General features: G+C 37.7%; 1 protein-coding gene across 1 annotated transcript in view; it reads left to right on the top strand.

Annotated features, from left to right (window-relative positions):
* The window catches only part of LOC123745843 (domino helicase), a 96,194-nt gene that overhangs the window by 47,036 nt on the left and 27,197 nt on the right, over positions 1-21,961 (top strand). The window contains 11 exon segments of the mRNA XM_045726909.2: positions 844-1,076; positions 4,089-4,186; positions 4,188-4,335; positions 5,962-6,107; positions 7,027-7,095; positions 9,850-10,020; positions 11,923-12,430; positions 18,628-18,797; positions 19,279-19,422; positions 19,553-19,720; positions 21,801-21,896. Of these exon segments, the coding sequence (XP_045582865.2) occupies positions 844-1,076; positions 4,089-4,186; positions 4,188-4,335; positions 5,962-6,107; positions 7,027-7,095; positions 9,850-10,020; positions 11,923-12,430; positions 18,628-18,797; positions 19,279-19,422; positions 19,553-19,720; positions 21,801-21,896 (1,951 nt within the window).

The following is a 21,961-nucleotide window of genomic DNA, read 5'->3' as shown; positions in this document are numbered from 1 at the left end:
CAGGTGAGGTGGATGGATGGATGGCGGGTGGGCAGGTAAGATGATGGACATTTTGAATTTCATGTGCTTGCTTCCTTCTGAATTCTAAGTCCTGTGATATTCTTGACAGAAAAATTCGTACTTGCTTATTTGATCTGGCAGCCCACTACCTTCTGCCCTTTTCCCCAAAAAGTGCACCTTTACTTCCACAAGATATTCAAATGTCATCGAGTCTTGCTGGTTACTCTATTCATTAAGTTCAATCTCACTTAATTCCATCTATGCTAATGTACTCGATTTTTAAGCTCACTTATTTCTTTGCATTCTCACTTGCAAGCTCTAATCCTTCATTTCCCTGGTGTCTGTGATTTCTTGTTGTGAATAGTATAGGTTAAGGGGGATATGTCCCCCTTACCATGTACTATTCACAATGGTTTGTGGTTGTGAAAAACCATATAAGTGGTTTGTCCTGGAGTTGATAAAAGGAAAATTAGGTATGAGTTGTTCCTGCATTGGGGAATTGAGGGGTTTGGTTTGGGGACAGAAGATAGTAATAAATTAGTTTTCAGACCAACAAGTTTCTAGTTCCAGTGTCTTAGTCTTGCATATTATTTGAGACATTCTTTATGCATCCTGGGCACCCATCTGGTAATATGTAACCCAACTCTACCAATCAAATAAATTATAACAAAAAATGCCTGAAGTAGTTAGAACAAGAATATATTTACATGATTTTGGACAGAAATATATACATAGATATAGTACATAGACTTTATCTGAACACTTTTTATCTCTTTTCTTTGGCTATGCCAGATGTGATTACTGCAGGCAGATGGTTAATAAATAATTTGTATATATACATAGGTGTCCAGCTGGAAAGATCAAACTTCATGTACGGCCATCTAGTCAAAGTGTGCCTAAGACTGGCGTATCGCCAGCAAGCACTCCAAGAGTACCTACTCCAGTTGGAGCTCTTCGTGCTCCCGTGCCACAAACACCAACCTTAGCTTCTACCAGCACCACTACCACCACCACTACCAACTTGCAGGGTGGAGGAATGCGGTTCCAGCTGGTTCAGCAAGGAGGAACAATTAAAGGTACAGTATGTTTGGGAATATTGTATTTTTAATAATGTGCTGCTGGTGGATTATTTTTAAGTCTGGTAGATATTTGATAAAATATATCTGAAAGGTAAATTTATTGTTTAATATTACTGGGTTGTGTTCAATTCCATAACTATACATGTAAAGCATCAAGATACATGCCACAGAAGCAGGTATAGCATACAACAGACATGTGTGAAACCCATAATATGCATAATGTTTAACTATTAATGTGTGGTTATCATCATAATGTTGATCCCCAGGGAAATTTATTTATTATGATGATTTTAGTTATTACATGGTTTTTATACAAATGTAACTATGGGTATAATACATCTATATGGCTGTAATGGAGTTGACCTAGACCCATGAACAAATTCTGCTGTTGTTTTTAATTGCTATCAATGAGGTTATCTTTTAACACAAGGCACAAGCCATATGATTATCATCATATAACAATTTAGTGTTCCCAATGGTATTTGAATCTATTTCTGGGAGATATTACAAGACAGAATAGCAGTAAAGTTGTGGGTTATAAGACTCTTCCTTAGAGCTGTGTCACAAACAAATTTATGTACAATATATTTGAACATACTACATTGTAGGCCTCTATACAGTACTTGGTTCACTGTTTTTGTTAATGACCAAGTTATTCCACATATTGTGTAAACTACAGTGAAACAGCACTGGGAGCCAGTGGCTGAGCGGACAGAACACTGGACGCGTGATCCTGGGTTCGATCCTGGGCGCCGGCAAGAAACAATGGGCAGAGTTTCTTTCACCCTGATGCGCCTGTTACCTAGCATTAAATAGGTACCCGGGAGTTAGTCAGGCTATCACGGGCTGCTTCCTGGGGGGTGGAGGCATGGTCGAGGACCAGGCTGTGAGGACACTAAGCCACGAAATCATATCAAGATAATCGTCTCAAATAAACCCTCTAACATAATGGGCTGACTGTTTATCTGCCCCTAAAAGAGGCTTTTGACAGAGCCTTACACAAGAAGTTCTTCTGTAAGCTGAACCATAATCGATGGGGTGACTGGAAGACTTCTAACACAGATTAAAAATTTCCTGACAAAAAAAAAATGAGGAAAGTAATCAGAGACAATGTATCAAACTGGAGAAGTGTTACTAGTGAAGCACCACAAGGTTCAGTTATAGCACCAGTAATGTTCTTCATGTATATAAATTAACTACCATAAGGAATTCAGAATTATGTGAACATGTTTGCTGTTGATGCTAAGCTAAAGATAAGAGACTTAGACAATTCCTATGCCCTCTTCAAGATGACCTGGACAAAATAAGCCAGTGCAGTTAAACTTGCTGATGAAGTTTAATATGAATAAATACACTGTTATAGAATGTGGAATAAGAGAAAATAGACCACACACATGCACATAACATACAAAATTATGTGGAAAGGCATTAGAGAACTCTGAAATAGAGATCTAGGGGTGCAAAAACTCAGAACGTAATTTTTCCCATGCAAATGTATAATTGTATAAAATCAATTTTTGTTTTGCATGCACATGCAAGGAGACACCTTTGAAAGCCTTGGTTACCTTGTTGGGTATTATTAAAAAAAACTGCCATCGCCATACATTTACTAATGCCAGTGTTCAGAACCATTGATGCCATGTAAAATTTCAGAAACTTTTATAGCCCAATAGTTTACCTGAAAATTAATTCTTGGAATTCAATGTTTTCAACATTTTTTAATCTCACTACAACCAAACTAAAATCATTAATTTTTCTCCAACTTTTGAAATATATGTTTTACAATATAATAAGGAGAAATAATTTTTTGTATTTGTTATGCACACCAGGAAAGGATCCCAAAACTAGGTGCACAGTTTGAGAGGTAATGCAAAATATATGCCCAAAAGAAATGACAAATGCGAAGTGCTATTCTGTAAATTTCATTTCAACAGTATGACAGTATAAACAAGGTACTAGCAAGCATCTCTTGGGAAACTGTGCTGAACACCAAAACTACTCCACTAAAAATGGGACAATTGACCACAGAAGTGCTCAATATCTGCTCAAAACATCTGTGGAAGACCAAAATGATGGCTTCCATAGAAAGAGAACACAGCAAACACACAAAGGAAGAAAAGAAATAGTTAATTCTCAGCATACTTACTGGAACCATTACAGGGAGTTAAGTTTAGTACATTGCATGTACTAAACAGGGTGTTTAAAGAAATAGTTATAATACCTGAAAAGATATGCAAATAGAACAAAAGCTGTTGGTAAAACACATTGATTGTTGGATACAGAAGGACATGAATGGTAGCATCTTAATTTTGCTCAGAATGCCTCTTTAGGCACAACTGTATTGTCAAGAACAAGGTTCAAATTTTAGAAGTATACAGCATCCAGTGATACTGAATGATGATCCACCCATGCATCATCACCTGCTGCTGCCTCTTTCTTTAGCAATTACAACTCCTCATAATATTTGCTCAAACAGTTCAAAATATTATCAACTCTTCATAATATTGCTCAAAAAAGCTTAACATCAATCAATGCAAGACTAATTCTCTGCCACCATAGTTAAAAAAATGTTTTTTGTTATATTCCTTCAAAATTTGTTACATGCTTACTATATGTTGATTTTTGGTGGCCCTGGAATGCATCTCCCTTATAGCAGTGTGCCTATGAGAAATCAGGTTCAGAGTTAGAAATATTATTGTACAGTAGCTTTTTCAATTGGGTGGTTGCCTTACCTGATTTTTATGTAAAAAGGTGAAAATGTGTCAAAATTTATGTATTGCTAATTAGTTACTGAGCAAAAGAATGCTATTACACACTAACTTGAATGTATAAAGTTCTCTTTAATTTATGTATTCCTATATGGTATTTTCCTTTTTAGAGCATATTTTGTGTGGGTATGTGGGTAAGTACATTCTTTTCCTTTCTATGTACTAATTTGTAAAAAAATTGCAAATGATTAAGAGGAGGATTGGGGATCGTTATATGTTGAATGTAGGCATGTTATTTCAGCCATACAAGTACCAGTAACTGGAGCTAGTGGAGGAATGGTTGTGCAGCAGACTCCTCAGGGACCACGTCTGGTGATACCACAGCGAACTACATTAGGATGTGCCTGGTGCTACAGCATCCATTGGAGGAGCACCTACTACAGGAGCCTCTGCCATGGGTGGATTACAGCTGCTTCAAACAGCATCAGGTCAGCTTCTACTCACCACAGCTCCAGTACAGAAGCCAGCAAATCCCACATTATCTCAAGGTAAGACAATTGCAGAATAAGGAACTTTTTAATTGTTTCATTGCTGTTGCACTAAAGTTATTGCTGCACTATTGAGTTGGTAAATCTGTTTAACCTGTCATATAGACTAGGATATAGGCGCACCTCTAAAACCTGGGTCAGTGTTGTTCTGATCCAAATATGGATTTGCACGAAACCCAGCTTTCATGCAAATCCACATAGTGGTGGATAGAGTTTACTGTGAATAAGTACACTGTTATAGAATGTGGAATTGTACTGAGCCACTTAGTAGGTGGCTCCTCTAGCTAGCCACTCTTGTTAGCTCCCCCACCTATCAAGTCACATTAGGCCCTTGCAAGTCAATAAAAGCCTGTCAGAGACCAGACACCAAAACCTGTCACCCTCACAGAGGCAGAGAGAGCAGAAGATTTGTGATCACCCTCACCAAGAAACAACCACCAGAAAGGTAGAGCAAAGCACAGCAATCCAGACAGCAGCAAGACAAATGTAAACAAATGAGAAAATGATCTTTCCAGTAGTTAGATTGTTCATCCTCCTGGGGGCTACTGGCTCAGCCAGTGAATCTCCCTTCAGCCAGTCACCTAGTGAGCCCATGGCTGTTACCACTGAGTTGGTTAAGCCCTCTTTGCTACAAGATTTTCTCCAGACAACTGATTGGCCATCTTTTATACTTTATACTGAGGGGATCATTTACTTGCGTGTGGTTCTAATTTTTAGTATTTGCTTCATGAGTGTGTATACAAACCTCACTTGTTGAGAGGACTTTGAGAAACTGTTTGCCTTGAGCTGCACATGTCTCTGATTGACTTCCCTAGGTACACTAATGTTATTTCATCAAATTTAGTATCATATGGCACAATATTTGTTCCACCCTGACTCAGTCCGAGCAATTTAAAAAGCTGTGATGCACAAAATACAGGGTGACATAAAACAGTCTGAAATGGGAAAGAGTAATAATAAAGAATGACTACCTGTAAGTGATACTCTTTTTTCTGTGGTTGCTTGCTTTGTTGAATTTATGCTTTTGTGGTAGGTTTTTCTTAATTTTGGGTGTATCTCTGATCACCGTGCTTCTTAGAGAATGCCAGATTCTGGTCATGACTTGCAGTAAACGAGGGTGGGTCTCAGAGACCTGGTGCATCTCTAAGGCTGGGCTGGACCCCTCACACTTGATCAAAGACCTACCGAGAGCCACACCAGAAAAGGGTGTTTCGTCGCATTCAATGCTTGATTTTTTAATGACACTTTTCCTTTAGCAGTAGTTTAGCATTTTTATTAGTTCTAAGTGCAGTACCTCAATTTCTAAGATAAAAATTGTATTTCTTTTAATAATATTTATAAATATTTGCTACAGTAATAAATGCAAAAGAATAGTAAAAATATTTTAAAAACTATTCAATCATTAATAGTAATGATTCTGAGTTTTCTCCTCACCTTGTTCAACATTCATGAAAATATATTTGTTCATAAGTACAGTAGTAAATGATGACACATTGAAGGAGCATGAAGGTCTTCTTGACTGTTTTCACTTTTTTACCAAATTACACCATGGAATTTATAAGAAATCAGTTGCCAATAGAATATGAATGACATAAATACAAACATTAATGTTCCACAATGTCTCAGGGGTGAGTGGCACTGCTGCAGCGGCTCTTCTTCAGCGGTTACAAGGCTTGAAAGGTTTGCAAGGCTCTATGATCACTACTGGGGCTGGGGGAAGACCAGTGCTCCGCCTTCCTCTCCCTACGAGTAATTTCAGACCACAAACACAGGTTAGTCGACTTGCTGTTTTGGGCTTTCATACATTTGTAGATACAATACTGTAGTTGCGTTAATTGCAAATTGTTCCTGGTTATACAGTTAGCAACGTGTCATGGAACTGAATGATTGAGGTAGTCTACATTTTATGTTGATTTCTTTTAATGTAGCAAGTCAATAAACATTTGATATCATATTGGTATACAGTATATTGAAAACTTCCTTTTATTTTATGCTCACATGTAGGTATGTGCAAACATACATTACATGCAGATGATGATTAGAAGTGTTGAGTGACTTCAAGGGTAGAAGGAGCAGACTTAATACCTATCTTGTTCCACACTTGGTCTGGATCACTGAGAGTCCTGAGGAATATGTCAAGGAAATATTGAATTAAATTTTCTGCCTCAGCAGAAGTAATAACATGCTGACAACAACCAGTTAACTTGTCCAAAAATTATCAGGAATAAACAAGAAGACGAAAATAACTGAAAAAGTGATCAGAATGAAACTTATATAAATTTCATGTAAAAGACAAAATTCAGAGATTAAGAAGAGGTATCAATTTTAAATTAAAGTGTATTCATGCAACGCAAAAATTTTAGATCGCCAAACACTTACATACATGGGAGCATATACTGTATGATAATAATAATAATAATAATAATTTATTTAGGAAAAGTACATACATAGTTGCAGAGTTACAGTACAAACATTGTTTGATTTAAAGATAGAGGTAGTACATACAATACCTTAAGGCACTAGTACGCATAGCGTTTTGGGCAATATTTAGAAACAAGTTTCAGAAATATCTAATTATTAGGGCAGAAACAAACCAGGTGGAGTTTTTCTCTTTGAGTACTGAGAGAATATGCTCATGAGCTTAGCAATCCAATGCATATATTTTGTCTATAGGGTCTCAATTATTTTCAGATTTTGGCAACCGGTAACAACCAAACTACAGCTGCTATCCGTGTATCATCACCTGCCGCCCCTCTACAAGTTAGTTTTGGTACAAACGTGCTTACTTGCTGTGCTTTTACTTTATATATTCACAAGGTCTTATGAAGTGGGGTGTGATAATACGATTGGTGACTGACCAAATTAGTGGTAGAATATTTGAGTGACTGGTGACTTTGTTCTCCCTCTCATGTTGATCAGTCATCAGTCACTCAACAACTTTCCTCTTCCTTTTCCCTCCCATGTTGGTCAGAGTGAAGTAATAATGTGACTAGTGATTGACCAATCTGGGACAGGAAAGGAAGAGTGAAATGGTTGAGTGACTGGTGTCTGACCAACCTGACTACAACACACGCAGTTGTGCATGTGTGAGAGCTATCACATTCATATTCTCCATACAACATTATTTACGTGTCTGGTTGATACTTGATTGATGGGGTTCTGGGAGTTTTTCTACTCCTCATGCCTGGCCCAAGGCCAGGCTTGACTTGTTAGAGTTTGGTCCACTAGGCTGTTGCTTGGAGTGGCCTGCAGGCCCACATACCCACCACAGCCTGGTTGGTCCGGCACTCCTTGGAGAAACCCGTCTAGTTTTCTCTTGAAGATGTCCACGGTTGTTCCGGCAATATTTCTGATAGTTGCTGGTAGGACGTTGAACAATCGCAGACCTCTGATGTTTATACAGTGTTCTCTGATTGTGCCTATGGCACCCCTGCTCTTTACTAGTTGAAGAATGGAGGGAAAGCAGTGGTGTGAAAAGGGGTGCCTGGGGTGTCATTGTCATTGGTGTCATTGGACATAATCTTGCAGTCAAGCAGGACCGCATACTGTCACTAGCACTACAGGGAGTTTTCAAGACTCTCTATAGGGTTATTATATAGGCAAGGGAAACAATGGAGAGAACTCAGTTTATACAAGAGTAATAAATAGATGTCATTTAAAAAATTCTAAACCCTTCCACACCTTTCCTCTTGCTAACTACTAATCTAGCTACCTACCCTGACCAGCAATACAAACAAGCCAGGAGCAACTACACAACAGAGAGAATACAGGCAGAAATTAAATTTGGGAAAGGTATTTCAGATAAGGGTAAAACTGGACCAGCCTTATTATATATATTCATTAAAAGCTAATGGCATGTAAACAATAAAATTCAGAGGTTGAAAATTTGTTCAGATTCACACAGAATAAAAGGGAAATGTGCGAAATACTGAATGAACCATTCCATAGTGTGTGCAAAATGAAGTCTTCAGGGAGCTAAACATAATATATAGCTTTCAGTGAAAGCATAGAGGTGTCTCGAGATGAAGTGGTAAAAATGCTTAATGAACTAGATAGAAACAAGGCAGTAGGCCCCACATGCAGTTTCAATTTGGGTTCTGAGAGAATGTGCATATGAGCTGAGCACCCCACTTCAGTTGAGATTTTTGGCAGACATGGAAAAAAGGCAAACAAATTTCCAATCTAAACAAAAAAAATGGTAGCAGGGAAGACCCTCCTAATTATAGACCAGTATCGTTGAGAAGCGTGGGAGTCAAAACACTAGAAAAAATAATTGAAATCAAATGAGCAGAACACCTGAAGAGAAATGAGAAATTATGTGAGACATCTATGCCCAGCTTTCCAACTTTAGAATTGCTCTTAAATACAAGGATGGCAAAATATTAAAGAAATTGTTCACAACCATTATGAAACTAAGTTGACCTAACCACACACTAGAAGTTTAAGAGACGACGATGTTTTGGTCCGTTCTGGACCATTATCAAGTTGATTGGGCATTATCACCATCGACTTGATAATGGTCAAGGACGGACCGAAATGACGTCATCTCTTCAACTTCTAGTGTGTGGTTTGGTCAACATTTTTCATCCACATTATTGTGACTCTTCATTTGCTTCGTGAAACTAAAATTGGAATATGCAGCTGTTGTAGTGGTGTTCATATGTCAAGAAGCACATCAGCAAATTGAAAAAGGTGCAAAGGCATGCAATAAAATTGCTTCTGAAACTGAGAGATAAGAGCTACAAGGAGATTATTTGCTTCTACCATCCCTTTTGTTTGTAGAGGCTGTAGATTTCTTTGAACTCCTCCTGCACTGAGGCGCTGAAAAAAAAGGAAACTGGATGCTCTGTGGTCTCTTGTCTCAATAAGCTTGAAACCCAGGTCTTTGAAAATGCTCCTTGTACTTCCTATAAAACCAAGTGACTTGGATCTTATAGGAACAAGGTTGAACCAGTGGTCTATTTTCCCATATTTGATTTGGCCCTTTTCCTTTGTGTGATGGGCAACTGCTTGATCAGAGAGGGTAATGTATGTGGCCGCCAATGTAGATACATTGCAACTGCTCTTTAAAGCTGCTGCAAATCAAGACATGTGCCCGTCTCAGACATTTGGACACCCTGAAATCATTCACTAAATTTTCCATCTGCATCAATTGAATCCAGGTTCTGCACATGATTTACATTCTTAGATGGATTTTATTCTGAATGATGCAGGAATCTGTCTGGATGGCATCTGGATCAGTGAACTTACACTGTAAGTGGTTGTTGGGCCCAAAAGTTATTCGGTAGCTCTTCCTCCATAGGTACTCGAGTAGTACAATAAGCCCAATTCAACATTGCTGAAATATCACTATTCATATAATCATTGTATTCTCTGTATTTATTATAGCCTGCTATCTGTACTCATTACACCATTTTTTTTTTTTTTGTATCCTAAGATATAATGGCCATGGGATACCCCTCTTAATGTGCCATGGTAAAACTCTATCTAATTATAATAAAAATCCTTAAACAGACTACTCCTGTGGCTAGTCCAGTGAGAACAGGGCCATCGTCTCCTGCTGCTCGGGCTCCTCCTCCAAGCACCACACCTACCAAGCCCATCACAAGGATTGACCAAAGGGAGCTGGAACGACAGGATGAAAAGAAAAAGGAAGAGGAGAGAAAACGAACCTTATTCTGTTTGGTAAGGAAATTAAATGTGTAAACATTTTTAATATACATAAATATTAGAACAAAATAATGTTTTCATATTTTTCCTTCTTGTAATAAGTGTTAGTGTGCTTGCAGCATATTCTGAAGTAGTGTGATACATTTGGTTATGTCTTGTGTGTTTTCTACTACTTCCATTGTAGAAAATATTAAATACAGTATTGTAAATACACTTATCCTTTTCAGCTTCATACTTTTTAAGTTACAGTACTGTTATCACAGAAATTAGCCAAATGTTCTTGCCCAGAGAAATAAGACACTGAAGTAAAATGCTCCTTTCTGAGAGGCACCGTAGATACTCCACACAACCAAGTCCATCTGGGCTTTGGGCAGCTCTCAACCCTTCCGTAATAAATAACATTTCAAACCCGCCACAGAGAAACTATTTGCTATGATGCCAAAGAACATATTAAATCACTTAGAACTCCCCCTTCAGAAAATTATTGAGATCATAATGGTCACCAGTTATTGCTTTTAAAATATATAACTGTACAGCCATGTTAGAGGAGGTTGCAAACACACTATAGTATTCAGTGTGAGGTGTCAATCTTTAGTTCCATCTCCAGTTCCATCTTAGGGTGGTCCAGTGCCCCCCTCTCATCTTGAGCTCATGGTTGAGGTATGTGTCCTCAGTTGTCAGTCACTCTTGCGCATTTGGTTCCAGTTTCAGCGTTAGCCTGTTCCTGGTGGTTGGTGGAGGTTTTCCTTTCAGCATTTTCATAGTATGCCCTAGTAACAGTATAGTGCAGGATCTTTTATAGACTAACTTGTGGGATACTTCAACATCTTTGTCTTCTTAGGATCCACATTTGGGTCTACCACAATCACCTTTCTCAAATGGTGCATATTGAGTATTACCTGAACATTTCTTTTGGCATTTTCTTTCCTCTCCCAACCCACTATATAATATTTTGTACTTCAGTAGTCTAGGTCTTTGAGTATTATTACCTTTATCTTACTGCTCACCTGCCTGCAACATAATCTGGTGACAGTCTCACTACTGCCTTACGATTAAGGCAGCCTCGGGGATGCTCTTGGACGCAGGTTCGAATCCTCGTCACGGCCTTTGTGGATTTGTTCAGTCTCACTTTTCTTGGTGACAGACTGTACAAACATATACATATACATGAACAGAAAGGTACAAACATATACATGAACAGAAAGGTACAAACATATACATGAACAGAAGGTACAAACATATACATAAATACATATACATGAACAGAAGGTACAAACATATACATAAATACATATACAGTACATGAACGTAAGTATCCACTTAGGAAAATGTAAAAAAGATATTCAGAATTTTTTTAAAATTTTCCTAAGTGGATATCTGTACTTGGACATAACTGAATCACATGTTTTTGTGATTATTCTGGCGATATGATCACCACTTATGAAATAAAAACAGGAATCAACCAAATTGACAAAGGAAGTCATGAAACCAGCATGAGCCATGTAGAGATCTAAACTTGTGTGAATGTAAACAACATCCACTGAGAATATGACTGACATTTTGTATCCTCTGTAATTATTTTTGTACTGCCACTTGCAGGATGATTTTAAAGTGCTCGATAAACAAGCTGATACTAAAAGCATAACCATCAATATTCTCCCTTGTGTTTCAACTATCAGCCAATTATTTTTGTAAATTGTGTACATAGTCAGTCTATCTCTTCTTTACTCCAGCTTCATAACTGCGTTCTTGTTCCGTTCCTCAATTTGGCAAAAAAATTCGCAGATCTCAGTTCGTATATTTTTTTGGTTAAGACAAAATGTAAATGCTTTGCTAATTTGGTATCAATGTTTCAGCAGATGATATACCTCATTAATCTTTTAAGTGATTGTGATACATATCTATACTCATTTTCAGAATGACCTTGAAGAAAGAAGACGCAAGAGAAGGAAAGACAAGCTTTCTCTTATATCTCGGTTAAATACACGGCGGTGTCAGGCATGTCCCATATATGGTTCAGACCTGATAGAAGCTGTTTCTGTAATTAATCCGGGTCATGGGACCACCTACAGTTATGGGAAATGGAATGGCAAAGGAATGGTTCACTGTCTTCATGCAACTGAACTGAAATCTCGTCAATATTGGTTTGAAACAGAGTCTCTGCACAACCTAGTACAGACTCCAGAAACCTATTTAAAGCTTTTGAAAGATACCACTGACAGATATGTGTTTTGTATACCATCAGTGGTGGCACCACTTATTTGTATGAGAATGAGCCACCCGCCGCCATCCAAACTCTGGGCACAAGAAAGAATGAAAGCATTATTAAAAACACATGCTTCACCTGCCATTGCCCCACTTCATCACATAATGAATGCAGCAGTCACCCAGTTCCCAGACCCCAGGCTTATTCAATATGATTGTGGTAAGTGGATTGTTTTTGTTCATAGATTTTGATAGACAACATTGGTAAGTTTACTATTATTTTGTATGTGTTGTTCTTGCATGATTCTAGTAGATTGTTTTAAGGATTCAGGTGGTAAAACATTTTAATCAGTCCTTCCCATACTAATAACCTCTTGCTCATCTTCAGCTAGATGGTTGGTTGGCTGGCTGGTGTATTATCTAGCTAGCTATCTAGTTGTCTGGCTGGCTAATTGTGTGTGAATGTGTTGGTCATTGAGGTCATGTGAGAGCCACTCCAACAAACATTGCCATCTTCACATTTGTACCCACTCTAACTCATGATACCCACATGCTGACACCCCCACCCCAACACCCCCACCCCAACACCCCCACCCCAACACCCCCACCCCAACACCCCCACCCCAACACCCCCACCCCAACACCCCCACCCCAACACCCCCACCCCAACACCCCCACCCCAACACCCCCACCCCAACATCCCCACCTCAACACCCCCACCTCAACACCCCCACTCACTTCCAATGCTTTTTTAGTGATGTTTATATATACTGTATATATATAGAGAGAGAAACTTGCTCTCCGTGCATTAGCAACTCATCATGGATGGGTTGAAGTGAGAAACAGCAGTGGAATCAAAGTGAATCAGCATGGGGGAGATGTGTTTATCACAATTATCATGCAGCTACATGATCATGTAGCACATGCAAATTGTGCCGCCCACCGAAACAATCGCTCACACTTTAGTCACAATTGTGCCAATATATGCATTAAGTTCAATGCAACTTCACAAATTTGTGAAGTTACATTATTTTGTTGGAGAATTAAAAAATAGCGCTCATTCTAGAGTTCTCATTTATCATTGATGCTTAGAGTTGAGGGTTCATAGTATAAATTACCATGAAAATCAAAATTGTTTATGTAGTACAATGAAAAGCAGATCTCCATTTAGGGTCCTTCAGTGGCTACTCAGTGCTATGCACTGGTACCTCAGGGCCAAATCCAGTTCACCAGGCTTTTGTGACCATCTTGCAGCCTACCGGGAACTTGTATCAGAAGCTTGATCCCTCAAACAATAAGGGGAGCTGAGAGAGTCACTATACTCCGAACACTGAGGAAACGGTCAAAATAGTTGAGAAGAGATTACAAAAACCCAATATGTGAATAAATAAATGCTTGGTGCAAACTAATTCCAAACAATATTATTTTATGGGTCATTAAAGGAAATGCTGTACAGGATTTCAAACAGTTAACGGGTAGTGATTTGGGTGTATATAACAAGAAAGGAAAGTGGCCCAATTGAACAAAGAGCCAGACAACACTGAGAAGGTATCCCTGACTGTTGTCTGTCTTTGACAGTCAGTACAAGGAAAGAGAAACTTAAAATGAAGCTGAGGTGGTCATTTGTTTTGAATCAAAACACAAGGGCAATATTCTGCACTGAGACAGTCAATGAACAGTCATTTGATTTGACTAAATTTGCCTCTACAGAACTTGTTGTAGCGGGTGAACTCAAGGCTACAAGTAAGGGTTGTATGCTCTTTTCAAGTCTTCATTATGATGCAAGATTTGCCACCTGGTGGTGGTCAGTGTGGTGATATGTAATCTATAGTTAGCAGAAGTTACAAAGACAATTTATAAAGTTCCTGTGTCAATGTAGGAAGCAGGTTGACGAAAGCTTGGTGTGTATGCAGTATCCCATGTGGGTCTGGCCAAGTGACAGAAATCCTTGCCCAGAAAAGTGACTTTATTCAATTGAAAAGTTGGTGCTCAATGTCACGAATCATTAGATGTTTTACTAGCTTATGAAACAACGTGTAGCCAAGAAAGGGGGAGTAGGCGACGGTAATTTAGCCAGAAACTGTTTTGATAATATTGGATAATGATAAATGTTTCATTCACTGAAATTACAGTTGTAATGAATGCAGATTTTTAAGAAGTTTAAAAGGGTGGAACAGTCAAGCAAAGTTTCGTCGTTCAGTACATGACACTTTTTTTTTTTTACCACGTACGTTTCTAAGCATTGTACTGGAATTTTGTTCCTTAGGTTCTGGGTGCTTTGTGTCTTCGGTCATAGTTGTGGTACTGCTATGGATAAATCTACCTTGAAGAATGAAAGGAATCATGTACAGTGTATTGTAAAGGTGAGTAAGACGAGGGCTTCGTGCGCTCTTTTATCGCATCTCAGAAACTTTATTACTGAGATGCTGGAAGATTGATGCATTATGCTTCTAGCTGCAGATTTAACTAGTTTCGATAAGATGTAGAGTAGTCTCTAGATGGGTTATTACATGAAAATTTATGTGATTTGATAAAGTGTCTGTTCACACTTTTCTGATGAAAAAATAAGTGGAATATACAAGAGAAAATTAATTTATTTTTGTTTTCACAAAAAAAAACACCTTTCGTTCTTCAAGGTTAGTGGGGGGGGGTGTTTCACTCATTCACTCAGACACAAAAACACACACACACACAGAGGTCTGGTAGCTGAATGGACAGCGCACGGAACTCGTAATCCTGTGGCCCGGGTTCGATTCCTGGCGCCGGCAGAGACAAATGGGCAGAGTTTCTTTCACCCTGATGCTCCTGTTACCTAGCAGTAAATAGGTATCTGGGAGTTAGCTGTTACGGGCTGCTTCCTGGGTGTGTTTGTGTGTGTGTGTGTGTGTGTACTCATCTAGTTGTACTGTTATATGACAGAGTGCAGAGTGCTGGGAAGTGGGACACCACGAGCATAACTCTCATCCTGTAACTACACTTAGGTAATTACACACTCATGCACACATTCTTTTTCTTTCTTCCCCCATCCCTCCCTCCCCTCTTTCTCTTCCCATCTCTATATCCTTTCCTTCTTTTTCCTTTCTTTTTTGCAAACATTGTAACTTTCAGTATAATGTTTATAAGCTTTAATACTTGTCAGTAATTCCTAACCTTTGCAACTGTTATTAACCCTTAAACTGCACACGGTGTATACTGTACAGTATATACACGCCAGGGCCCGATGGTACCCTAAGTTAAATTTTTCTAAGTTGTTCTAACGTCTTTATATTTTTTGTGCATAATCTACTAGGCAAACACTCCAACTTTGTCTAAATGATCATCAACGTAGCTTGAAAAATAAGAAAATTCAAAATAATTATAAAATTTATTATTGAAAATTTCAGATTTTCAGATCAGCTGCAAAAATATTAAATATCGCCAATTGTTCATTAAGTGTTATTATGCTCTCAGAATAGTATACGATCTTCATTTTAATAGATTTAGAATATAGATTTTCAGTTTAGTTTACTGTAAACAAAAATTGTCAAGATGGCATTTGAAATATGCACTAAATTCAGACAACAAAATCATAACTCAAAATGTTTAGTGTTTATGAAAAATCCATCCTAATAGGATTGTAGAACAGACAGTGGCACACACTATATGTAAAAATGGTGAGAATCGGTCAGAAACTGAATTTTTTGAAGCTGACTCAATGTTGAAACTCTAGTTTTAGAGATAATTGAAGTTGAAGTTATCGACAATGTATAAGGTAGTTCTAATTCATTAATTTACTTCTATGTTTTAATAAAAATTGTTTGGCATTCGTACTCGAATATGTGAAAGATGTAGGTCAATATGTGTTAAAATGAAGTCAAGAAAAAATAGCCCCCCAAAAAAACAAAATATAGGGATAATTATAATGATTTAGGGGATATATTTAGGGTATACTTTATATAAGTTAAAAAAGCCCTAATCTGGTCCTTAATCATCAAAACAATCTAAAGAAACAATGAAAATAGAGTTTGAAGTCTGTGAAAAAATCATTAAAAAAATTTCAAAGTCCCAGGTTCTGCCAGTTATGACCGATTTATTTGTTGACCAATTTAATTCTTTCTTCCCATAATTATGGAAAAATATGCATTCTCCTGGATGTAGAGGTTACAACAAAATCAGGTAATAAACAAAGAAAAAAAATTCCCCTAAAAAATTTTTTGAGAACATTGGTGAAAGTAACAGGTATTACTATTGAACAACGTATTTGTATGATATATAACAAAATAGGGCATAATAACATGCTTCCTCATTATTATATGTGTTATTATATATTACTCAGCAATGCTATAAAAGCACCAGCTGCATATCCACTTTATGGGCACTTCTAACTACTATTCTTCTTCCTTGTGCATCGGACATGTGCTTACATCTCCTTATTGCTTTATTATCCCTCAGTTCCAGTTAATAGGAGCTGTTCTCCTTATCAACAAAATGTTCTTCTTTTTAAAAAATTTGTCTAAAATCCATTTCTGAAAATATTGTGATGAAACTTTCACAACGCTGAAGCCAATAAGTTGGAGATTTGTTTAACATATAATATTTATTTTCACACAATTCAAATATATTTTCACTCAGCCCAAGCTTATACCCCTATTTACAGCCCAAGCTGTAGCAGTGTAAGGGTTAAGGTACATAAGTTAGCTCATCTCGGAAAAGAATGATCATCGCACTCATCCCGTATTGTGATGTAAGTTTTGGCTACATCTGCAAAATGCTGTCTTAAAATGAAGTATGGCATACTCTAGGTCAGACTGCTTCTCCTAAAGATTGCTCAATTTAATCCATATGATCATAGAAGGTTCTGGGTATAGCCTTGTTATTGCCACAAGTACAGACTTGGTGTTGTCTGAAACATTGAGCTAATTTGACAACTATGAGTATGTTAAGCTCTTCCTTTGGAGAAAGGAGTGCTTTTGACATGCAGGTTAATGTGGTCATTATAATTAATTAGGGCTAACAAGAATATTGTACTTCTATAAATACAAAGGGATTGAGGTATTTTAAATATTGGTCTAAGGCAATTACACCTACATAATAGAACCTTTACCTTGTGTTAGGTCCAGGTATCAATGCCCTTGACTCAAGCCCTAACCAAGCCTGGTTGGTTGGTTTTCTGACCATGCTTTGCCAGTGTAAGTGCTACTAAATTGCTCAATGCATTACAACTTGTTGGGGTCACAGAGGGAATACAGTTCCACAGATTTCATAACTATAAAGCACAATGGAATGCAAAATAAACAGTATTGTTGGTAACTGCTTCCCTAGAAAGTAACGTATACTAGCAAGATGTAATTTACAGCATGGTTTACAGTAATGAAAGCCAAGATATTGATATGTATTTACAGTAATTTAAACATAAGTAGTAGAAAGACGTTGAGTGCTCCATATGGGTGTCGTGGGGAGGTTGAGGGCACATTGCCATCTCACACAAGAGTTGGGTGTGCACTGTATTGTTCTTTATCAACAATAGGTCCAAATGTATAGAATATACTTAAGTAATTTTATGTATTTTATTTACATATTACAGTCAGAAAAGTAATTCTCGTTTGTTACCTTGATTGATTTGAATTTCTAGGGGTTGCCCTCGAGTGGTTCCTCAGAACTAATGCCATCTTGAAAGATTACAATGTCTCTGACTAGGCATCTCAGACGTTCTCAGCCTGGGATGCAAGGATCAGAATAATGTTCTCCCTCACAAAGGGCAGACTCAGGGAGGAGAGCCCAGACTGAAGGCAAGTGCAAGGCCAGCAGCAATCAGAAAAGGCAACTGGCCACAAGCAGTCTGGGCATACACAACAAGATGGCACCAAAAAAATATGCATGTGAAGCACGAAAGTAACAAACACAAGCACAAACATCTGTATCAGTGTTATAAAAAAAAGCTTAGAATTAAAGCTATAAAGCAGAGAGGAACTTAGAGCACCATCAGGTACATGAATGACTGGGATTGCTGGCCAAAACCTTCTGGTTGGTGGCACTGTCCTCTGATGGTGTGAGAGTGGTCCTAGCTAGTAGATAGACGAAGACAGGGAGAGTGTACATAGTTCAGATCGGGTTGATAATGTTGTCCAAGCAGTTGCCACTTTTGGTGTGTACTTCCTTTCTAATAGTCTGCCATTTGGTACAATGATATTCTTGTATCACCTGGCTTCTCTATGCCTCTTGTGAGGTGGGAAGAGAGTTTCTGGTTCTGTTCGATAAGTGCCCTTGATTTGTTAAGAGACTGATGTGGTTCTCAAGGTTTGGAAGGCAGGCATTTTGGGAAGCCACTGAAGGACCCACCAAAAAGAGGAGTTTCATTACATTTTTTTTTATTAATGAGATTTAGGCAGAGAGCCACCCCTTTTAACCATTTAAATTTTTTGTTTCTCTTTTTCTCAGGCAAGTTACAAACATTGGATCGCCTATTGCGGCAGTTGAAGACAGGCGGGCACCGAATCCTTATCTTCACTCAAATGACAAAAATGTTGGATGTTTTTGAAGCTTTCCTAAATTATCATGGCCACCTATACTTGAGACTGGATGGAACTACCAGAGTTGATCAAAGACAGGTAATATTTCTTGGACATTGTATAAGATCACAGTTCATATTTAGTCATTTATTTTATGTACAGTAAACACTCGTGTTCTGTAACTAATCTCTCAATACTGATATTGATTTTGTATCCCAAAACTGATTTAAGATATTTTAGTAAGACTTACAAGGGTGCTTTGAGGCCAAGTACAGCCATATTAAGTACACTCATTATATTAATAAAGAGGATACTTTCTTTATGAGGGACACTGTAGAATGTGTAGTGTTATGTATGTTTAACAAGTCATCTAAAATGTAATCATTGTGTATATTGGTATATGAGTTTTTGTGTGGAATGATATATGTATGCAAATTAGTTAGTTCATTTCATTTTTGCAATTGTGTATATTTTGATGGGCTTAACCTACCTTTTAGTTAAAATTCATTTGTAACACATGATCTCATTATAGAGCTCACCTCAGAATATTGTTGAAAAAGTTATAATCTTTTTGTTGCAGGTATTGATGGAGAGGTTTAACCAGGACAAGAGAATCTTTGCTTTTATTTTGTCGACGCGGTCTGGAGGTATTGGTGTGAATCTTACGGGTGCTGATACTGTCATCTTTTATGATTCAGATTGGAACCCAACCATGGATGCCCAGGTACTTTTTATTGGATTTTAATAGTAATTCCTTTAGCTCTCTCAAATGTTGTTAAAAAATGTAAAGAAGCCAGTAACTATTTGAAAACTGTATTAAGAAGAAATTAAGTGTGTGTGTGTGTTTCCTTCAGGCTCAGGATCGATGTCACCGAATCGGACAGACAAGAGATGTACACATCTACCGGCTCATATCAGAGAAGACTATTGAGGAGAATATCTTGAAGAAAGCCAATCAGAAGCGTCTTTTGGGTGATTTGGCTATTGAAGGTGGTAACTTTACCACGGCTCACTTCAAAAAGGTATTACTAGTATATCTTTTACAAATATCCTTAACTCTAAAATTGAACACTATGTTTTTAGGTGCCTTATAGAACTCCTCAAGTGACGGGACCTAGTAGTATAGCACACAATCAGATAGGAGCTTCAGGGAGTTACAAGGGACTTCCCCAATAAAACAAAATTGTTATTTTATCTGTGATCAAGGGACACATTTTAACAATACAGTATTAGAAAGGAATACATTTTGGATTTTTTCTTGCACATGGGAGCATTGTCAGCTATAAGAAGGGGCACTGCAGGTGTTAAAAATAAACAAACAAAAAATTGAATGTAAATTTTCTTTTTGTAAAATACAAATTACTGGACGTTTATTTTAGCCACCACAATTTTGTTATTTGTTGTATTTTTAAAGAGTAATAAAGCAAACCAATTAGCAAGTGAAAAAATTAATATTATTGTAGATTTTGATTATTTGTAGTACAGTAATGAAGAAATTTTTATATGTTAGTACAGTAATAATAATAATAATTCATTGTGTCGTGGGATAGGAAGATAGTTTATAAATACAGTACATGTTAGACTTACATCGAGGTGCCCCCCCCTCCCTCCCCCAGGGTCGATTTACTGACCCTACTCAGGATGCAGACCTACAAGAAGCTGAGGCACCTGTTTACTAGTGCTTAGGTGGACATGGCATTAGGTGATAGGAAACACCTGACCGTGCTACCAAGACGTGTTAGGCAGTTGATAATAATTAATATTTTAATAATTGTTAGTTAATAAAAATGACAGGCAGTTAAAAAAAATTTACATTAGTACTCAAAGCCTGGTGAGTTGCAACACTGCAAAATATGTAGTTTGTATTGTGGGTTGCCAAAGTTTATCACCTTAACCCTTTTGTGTCCCCGGTGTGTGTGCCCCAGCCCTCCCCAAGGTGGGAAGAATATTTCTTGTGAATGCGTACTCACACTAAAATGTGTGTATTCAGTTTTCTTTGAAAACTGTAATATACAAAACTGCAAACTTCTTTGCAGTTTTCTCATGTCAATTTTCATGTTATGTCATTCATTTTGGTATCAAATTGTTTGCAATAGAATACTCTGAAGGAAAATATGCATAAAAGGTCAAAAAGCCCAGCGTGCCACCCGCAGCAAACCCAAAAATCAGCCAAGCGTTACCCTGTGAGCGAGCACCCATCCCCACACCCACAACACCTGCACTAAAATGCGGATAATCTTCTCAGTTTTTGCACGTCAATTTTTGTGTTACGTCATTCATTCTGTTATCAAATCGTTTGCAAGAGAATTTTCTAAAGGGATTTCTGCATATAGGGGGCCTGACAGCTGAGTGGACAGTGCTTCGGATTTATAATTCTGAGGTTCCGGGTTCAATCCTCGGAGGAGGAGGCAGAAACAAATGGGCAGAGTTTCTTTCACCCTAATGTCCACTCGCGAGTTATCCGTGGCCGTCAACTATGTCCCAGAGGACGAAAGTGTTAAGAAGGATTTAGCTTAGGTGTAGGTATAGGGTTTGTTCAGTTTATCCCTGATTCTAAATGTTCCAGACAAAGTACTCATGCCTTGGGAAACTATTTCTTCAGGAATCATGGTTTTTAGAGCTATAGTATGTCTTGGGTGAAGTGTAGTTCCTTGGTGACAGTATTGATCATTGTCTTTAATTTTCTTGAGTTTACCTCATATAATTTTTTGTATTGGAGTAATACTGTTACAGAGAACAACAATAGCTCTCGTTGGTCACTGTAATTGATTAATATAGTTTGTCATTAATTGATTAATTAATGTTGGTGGTATGATGGAGACCCTAGTGGCACACTTTGTACCGTGAAAAGGTGTTTGACCGATGTGCACTTGTCACTATACGGTCCAAGGTTAAACATTCCTTGAATGCTGGTTTATTGCTCTGAAGTTGGCCAGGCAAATATAGTACTGTAATGCTATATGCTTTTTGAGGTACTGTACTTTTACCCTCATTACAGTGGAAGAGTTGCAGGTATCTACAATAACTTAAGTACTGTAGGCATTTAGCTACAATGAAACCTTTATTACATTCATTACAAATTTTTTACATTTGTTTCTCCAGTCAACAATACAGGATCTGTTTGAAGTGAATGTGAATGAAAATGATGCTTCAAAAAGAATGTCTGAAGTTATTGAAAAGAGCAAACCACCAGATGAGGTAAGCACTCGTAATTTCATGTATTCAGTAAAGTATGAGATACGTTTTATTATATATAGTAACAA

Source organism: Procambarus clarkii, chromosome 88 (genome assembly GCF_040958095.1).
Source record: "Procambarus clarkii isolate CNS0578487 chromosome 88, FALCON_Pclarkii_2.0, whole genome shotgun sequence".
NCBI lineage: Eukaryota > Metazoa > Arthropoda > Malacostraca > Decapoda > Cambaridae > Procambarus > Procambarus clarkii.
This window is presented reverse-complemented; position numbering and strand designations above follow the sequence as displayed.